The sequence below is a fragment of the Trachymyrmex septentrionalis genome, unplaced genomic scaffold (assembly GCF_001594115.1).
Source record: "Trachymyrmex septentrionalis isolate Tsep2-gDNA-1 unplaced genomic scaffold, Tsep1.0 scaffold20, whole genome shotgun sequence".
NCBI lineage: Eukaryota > Metazoa > Arthropoda > Insecta > Hymenoptera > Formicidae > Trachymyrmex > Trachymyrmex septentrionalis.
Window position 1 is genome coordinate 270775 of NW_017305180.1, and position 7071 is coordinate 277845.

The 7071-nt window shown below is 29.3% G+C and overlaps 1 protein-coding gene across 2 annotated transcripts in view; it reads right to left on the minus strand.

Moving 5' to 3' along the window:
* LOC108747740 (glutamate receptor ionotropic, kainate 2-like) overlaps window positions 1–4480 on the minus strand; it is a 12996-nt gene extending 8516 nt beyond the window's left edge. The window contains exons 1-5 of one of the 2 annotated variants that reach the window (XM_018485433.1): window positions 4338–4480; window positions 2329–2425; window positions 1716–1871; window positions 1009–1202; window positions 466–623 (exon numbers count right to left, since the gene is read on the minus strand). In XM_018485433.1, coding sequence (XP_018340935.1) covers window positions 466–623; window positions 1009–1202; window positions 1716–1871; window positions 2329–2413 — 593 coding nt within the window. In that variant the 5' untranslated portion in view covers window positions 2414–2425; window positions 4338–4480. Of the gene's footprint in view, window positions 1–465; window positions 624–1008; window positions 1203–1686; window positions 1872–2328; window positions 2426–4337 lie in introns of those variants that run through there. The other variant, XM_018485434.1, reaches the window with a different exon arrangement.
* Between the last annotated feature and the right edge of the window lie 2591 nt (window positions 4481–7071).

Consider the following 7071-nt stretch of genomic DNA (forward strand, 5'->3'; position numbering starts at 1 on the left):
GACATCTTTATTTTTGTATGATGATGTTAAATCTTGACCGAAACGTCTATGTTATATTATAATTTTAAATATATAACTTTCGCTTAAGATATCTAGTGTTATGGCTGTATGCTCTCTTTTATTTATATTTTGTATTGATAAGCCACTTTAAAAAAATTTTTAATGTAAGAATTTTATTTTTGCATTCGTAGAATTCGTTTTTAGCTGATTTTTATAAAAACAAGCAACAAATACACGAATTATGAGTTTGTATTTCTTTAATTAGTTAAACAGATTATGATTTTATTAGTATTAATAAAGTGTAATAGTTAGTTTCTGAGAAATAAGGGGGTATCACTTTAGAAGATCTATATCAGTATCGGCGATTTTCCTCTAAATATTAGGAAGAAGATAATTATAATTTTTCTGTCATTGTGAGATCGAAAAATCTTTGATATTTATTTGCAAGATTAAATATTTGTATACCTGTAATTTGGTCCATAGCCTAAATGATACATAAATGTAGAACTGCCATGTGCATCCCATCGCTTCAGCAAGAGACGCATGCGAATCAGACTATCAGTGTTCTCATATAGTATTGCAAAGGATTTCCATTTCAACTCTGTGACTAGTTGATTATAAATCTGTAAAAATTTTGTTGATAATCGTTATTATGTGACTATTATAGGAACGCATCGAATAAAATAAAAATTAAAATAAAGGAAAGGTTAAATAAAAAATTATAATTAGGACATAAAATATTAAAAGACATATCACTATTCTGCAGTAATCATAAATAATTTGTTACTAAATAATGTTTTATTGTTTTTTGGTTAATGCAGATAAAGATTATATTATTTTTTTACATAAATAGATAATGAATAATTTTTTTCGAGAAAATAATTTTTTTTTAATACAAAATTGTATGTGTATATATTATTGTTTATTACCCATTTATATTATTGTATATTTCAATTTCAGCGTATTTAATATGATTATAATGTCAATCTTTTTATCTTCACTACTTACTCTTGATAACGAATTCACATGCGGATACAGATTCAGAGCTATTCCGCGTGGTTGGAAGGATTGGTCAAGATCCTCTTGAACGGAAATGTGTGGTACTTCTACTGTATCGCATATACTTCGCACGTGCTCGGCAATTATTTTTTCCTTTTCAGGTCCAAAAATACTCACTATTCCCATATCTAGCAGTTCGCATACTAAACATTTTGAAAAATAAGTTGTATAAAAATACATTCATGTAACATAATTTTAAGCTACATTATTTTGATCACACTTTCGGAAAAGTAATTCAATGATTATTTATTATCTATTTAGGAAAATTCGTGCTATGTAAAAACATAGATTTTTTACAATGAGTTACGTTTTATTTAACCATATAAAATGTAAATTAAAAGATTTTTATACAAGAAAAATCTAATGCAGAAACTTATAACAATATTGCTGCAACGTTGTAATATTACTGCAATATTGCTGGAGCGTTGCAGCAATATTGTTCAGATAATTTGTGCTGTATTTGTTTAATAAACGAAAATATAATCTATATTTAATTCAAAATTATTCAATTCATTTATTAGATATTTTTTAGTTCGAGAAGTTTAGCTCAAAATGACATATAAACAGTCAAATATTCAATATTAAATATGTGATATATTGAATAATATGATTTAATATCAAACACACATCGCTTTGGCATTGACTAGCAGCTTCACCTTTCGATGATACTTCGAATGGGTCTACTTCAATCTCCTTCGTTTCCGATATGAAGAATACATTTGAAAGTTCTTGGTCCTCATGTCTGTTTTGATTCACAGCTGTTATTGACGATTCGAACATCTGTCGGATTGCTTCATCTTCGAATAGCCCTACTATAAATACATAGCCGGCTCTTTTTAAAATCGAGTTTTACTGATATGACTGAAATAGCTCTTTCATAAAGTGGTATGCATTAACAGTATGGGTATGCAAATCTGACTCAACACGGTTTTTTCAACATATTTTTTTTAATATTTAAAAATTAAATTAGCAATGATATATTAACTCCAACCGTTATGCGCAAGTTTAATAATAAGAATGTTTAAAAGATTTAAATATGTTGTTATATTTAGTGAATATTATAAAGTAATACTTTATTTTTTATAGCAAATATTGATAAACTTTTTGATATTGTAGGGATTGATATATTATAAGGATAATACTTGCTTCTAAATTTTAGATATTGTACTGTTGTACAGACATTTTAAGACATAATAAAAGATAAATACGTAAATAATTTTCATATTTCACATTTTATTCGTTAATCACGTTAGTAAACATTTGTCTTACCTATCGGAATCTGTTTTGGATAACCTAGCACACATACGTAAGGCAGGAATATCGGCAATAATATCAGTAGATGCTTGGCCATCATCTTATAGTCATTCTGTGTGCACACAATGAACAGATATTAAAATGCAGCCTATTGGTGAGTATCTTGACAGGTGCAGATGTGTATCCAACAAAGTCAGATATAAATGGCACATATGTATAGCTAAATGGAAAGGTTTTGAACGAGCACTTAACTAGCCGACGTTATATAAACTAACCAGAAGGCACCGCGCCGCCTGAAAATCACTCTCGCTGCGCATAAATATTTAGACCCGTCTAAAATCAATCTTCTAATATTGAGTTTAGTTATTTGCATGATGCTCTTATACTCTTAATAAATCCCTACTGAGATCTATCTCAGAGATTCCTACGTTACTTTTCCAAGTTTATTTTATCTGTTGTGAAAGTAAGTTCTCTTTTTTTCTGCTTCTTTACATGTTGATACAGCGATTCTCAATCATGTGCCAAAATAAATCAATAATAACATATTTATACAACTTAGCTATTTATCATCCAAATTTCTATAATTTAGTTCCCGATGCATAAGAATTGTCATATTTCTTTTTACTTACCTAAAAATCATTGTATAAATTTAAATCTTTCTTAACTAAATTTTATTGACCTAAGTTGACGCACTTTATTTTAATCAACTTGTTGAATAAAATAATTACTTATGTTAAAATTCTCTTCACTGTCAAAAAATTGTTTCTAAAATAAAGTACGTAATTACTTTAACGAAATAATAATTATCTCAATGAAATAAACGCATATCTTTATAATAAAATAAATGTATACCTTTTTTCTTTTAAAATCGTACATTTTTATTATATAATTTTATATATAATTATAGGAAATTTAATTAAATTTCTATTCAAATATAAATCCTGAAAATAATTACATTGGCTGAAAAAATTATTAATTTGCTTTACACTCTTAAAATTTAATCCTTTGAAGTTTTTCTCAAAATAACTCTCTTGTTCTTAATTATTTGATAATAATTAAATATTCGTTTAAACTTTTGATGAGATAAAGTTAAACAAATGTGTTTAGATACGTACTTATAAATATTAACTTGATTTTATTCTGATCAATAATATCAATTTCGAAATGATTAATTTCTTAAAGCTAAATATTCCTCATTCGCTGGAAACAACTAGCGTCTATCTTGAGAGTACGAATTTGTAGCGACGTCGCACGCATTCGAAGTTCTACGTAGCTTACTGTCATCATGCCAAGTGTACGCAGTCTGGCGCATTTTTTTTTTTCATTCATTCATTCAAGGCTCTCGCTTTCATATTTATTTATTACGGTGATTTTGGATATTTCGCAATGTATCGGCTTGTAGACTCGTACACAGAATAAATCGTTAAATCCCGCGGATTCTTGCAATTAAAGTTTTTGAATGGTCCGGCACACGATATCGGTACAACTTGGAAAACTAACGAAAATCTTAATAGAACGCATAACCATGTCGATATATTTAGACGCCGAACATCTCCGCCGCCACTAGTGCTTGTCGCGTTCGCCGTGTGACATAGATTACAACAGGGTACAATCGAAAATATTTTTTTAATAGGAAATCGCTTTGCACGTAGTTTTTCTACAAGTTTTAAAAATTAATTTACTTTATTTTTTTTTTGTTCTTTATTTTATACTTACTATGATATTTGGAAATTCGAGGGTATTTTTCCAGGAAATATATTAAATGCGTAGTTTTACGTATCATCGAGTTTGAAAAAACAAACTTGCCCAATTTTCCAGATTTCTCTCCAAACTCGTTTTACTTTAGTCGTTTGAAACTCAATTACTAGCTGAATATTCTAGGGGTGAAAGATTTTTTTCGCGAGGGGATGGAAGCACGGAGCGAATTATACACGACTTCTGGAGAAGTACGGGATTTAACTGATAGATGACGAAGAATTGTTACTTCGCGAGAGGATCATCTCTATGGGCTTACAAGGGCTTACCTAAAAACGTGATGTTGCGACTCGTTCCACTTTGCACGAAACTTTTTCAAACGCTTACCGAACGAAACTCGCGTGGCACGCGACTCTAAATCCGAACGGCACTTCTCGCGGCTCATCTTAGCAGCGCATGCTCTGAACTCCCTTCCCAGATTTCGTCGTGGCGACGAAGAATGCTTGTCGTCTGCGTCGTCGTCGACGGATGGAGTGGGAATCTAATGCGCAATGGTACTTTTAGGGAAACGACAAGAATTGATCAGCGTCAGTACCATATTACATGCTAACTACGTAGAAATCTAAAATTTTGAAGAATTTTTATATTTTAAGAAACATTTTTTTATATTATTCTTGATATATTATAATTAAAAAAAAATTTTGTTGCGAATGTGAACTGGATCAAAACTAATTTCTACGATTAGTATTTATTTAATTTTATGCTGCAAAAAAGAATCGAAAAAAAAAAATAATTTTTCAAATTTGTTTAGATCTGTCTTTTATATCTCTTTTATCTCTTAAATCTCCATATTTTTATCACTATTAGAACTCTGTATAGATATCTGTACAGAAAAGATTACACAGTAAAAAAATATTTTGTATTTGTTTAGATCGCGTGAAATATGTTAAATTTAATACAAATTTTCCAATTGTCTGCTATGTGCCTACAATGAATTGTTGCAAAATCACTTCCCCTCCCCCCAAAAAAGAGAAATACTTGAATGATATTATAATTTTCTCAGTTTTTTGGATACATTGTTTGTTATAATTATTGTAAAAAATTGCTTAAAAGCATTTGTAGTAATGCGTTTACAAGCATTTTTATTTACGTTTCTTTTTAATTACATTAATACTGACATTATGGGTGGAGTTGAAAGAGCGTTTAATTTAGCGTATTAATCTAGATGTTAGAGAAATTAATTACATGGATAATGCAAGATTGTAATTGCAGTTAAAGGTATAACTAGAGGCAATTAATGTAAAATTGAAATTATAATTATTTCGCACTAATTACTACCTGGAAATAATAGAAAAGGCGCTATTGTTTTAGTATCCTTAATTATTTAATCTTGTAATTTACATTTAGGTTGGTACTCATAATTTTCATTCCAAGACTATCTTAATAAGTAATGTTTTTTAAAATACTAATGTGTGACCCTCAATCACATTGGATATTTCTTATATATAAATATATAAATATCATACAATTTTATATTATATAACTCTTATATATAAATATTATATAACTCACATATAAATTGACGAATTGTGTATAAGTTAATATATGAAATAAACATTGACATTTTTATAATATTAAGATTTTTATTTTTATTTAAGAGACATTATTCTTTTGTAATTTAATTATATTAGAACAATTTCAAAAAGAATGCAGTTACAAACTAGGGATTGTCATGGTTAAATAACAATAACTCAATCGGGAAAAAAGGTGTGATGAAGGCAATTATAATAAGAGAACATTTGGATGAGAATTTACAGACGATTAATTTATTCACGTTTAATATGTGTTGATGCTTGTATTACATTTTATATAAGAAGTAGAATCGCGATAAGCTCTTAACAAACTCGTATATCACGACATATGAACGGAAGTATGTAACGAGAATGTAATAGTATCAATATTTACAGTTGATATATTGTGTACATGTGTATGTGTATACGTATGTGTATATGTATGTATCTGTATACGTATGTGTATATGTATGTATCTGTACACTAACGTGGTCTGTACGTACTCTATGATTTGCATTTCAGACTTCGGTAAATTGTGTCGAGAGAAACAAAATCCTTATGAAAGGTGCAAGTACAGGAGATAAAACAAAACGTACTTTGCGCTTCTCTTCGCTTTTACGTTCGATCTTAAAATAGTATCCGCGTACAAACTATTGAAGTATCATACACTCTTCAATATGGCGTCGAACATTCATACTCTGATTTATATAGCATTCATTTTCGAGAGTTTAAATACTAGATTAGAATCGCGATGTTCATTTCCATTACATTTTTCTCTTTTTAAGTTAGAGGGAAGACTCAAACGAATACTGTTTGGTTCACAAGGTCCGCATAAACGCGAATCAAACGGAAACGTTAATCGAATGAACGAACATATATTAGTTAGAATAACGACACGTATTCCTTAAAAATAATTTTGTTAGGAGAGTAGAGCAGTCTTTTGCATTAGATAAATATCCACAATGCATTACGCGAATACGATTTGAAATATATTATCTACATAGTCCGGATAATTAGTTAAAAAAATTAACTCTATAGAGTACTCAAATAATATTTCAATGACCTTATGGACCCCGTCAGACCAGCTAAGGGTAGGAATTCAGATAAAATATATTTAAAAATTAACTATTTATAACTATTTACCGCGAATCACACATATGAAACATTGGATTGCAATATAAAATAGTGCAAATTACGATATCAGGGGCCTAATTTTTGAAATGTATGCTTACGAAAAATTAGGGAAATCTATAACATATGTAAAGTATGCTATAATATTTTCATACAGTTTCGTATGCGATATTTTCAAGAATTCAGACCCTTGGTCTCGCAGATTATGGAATCTGTGAAAATCCTTTCGCGTTATTTATATATCACGTGGAGACTTTTGAAATCGCTATTGTACGCGCGTATTACGTTCCACCGTATCCGAATAACTTTACATATATGGGTGATAATATTCGGATTGATTTCAATAGAATGCTTTACGTGA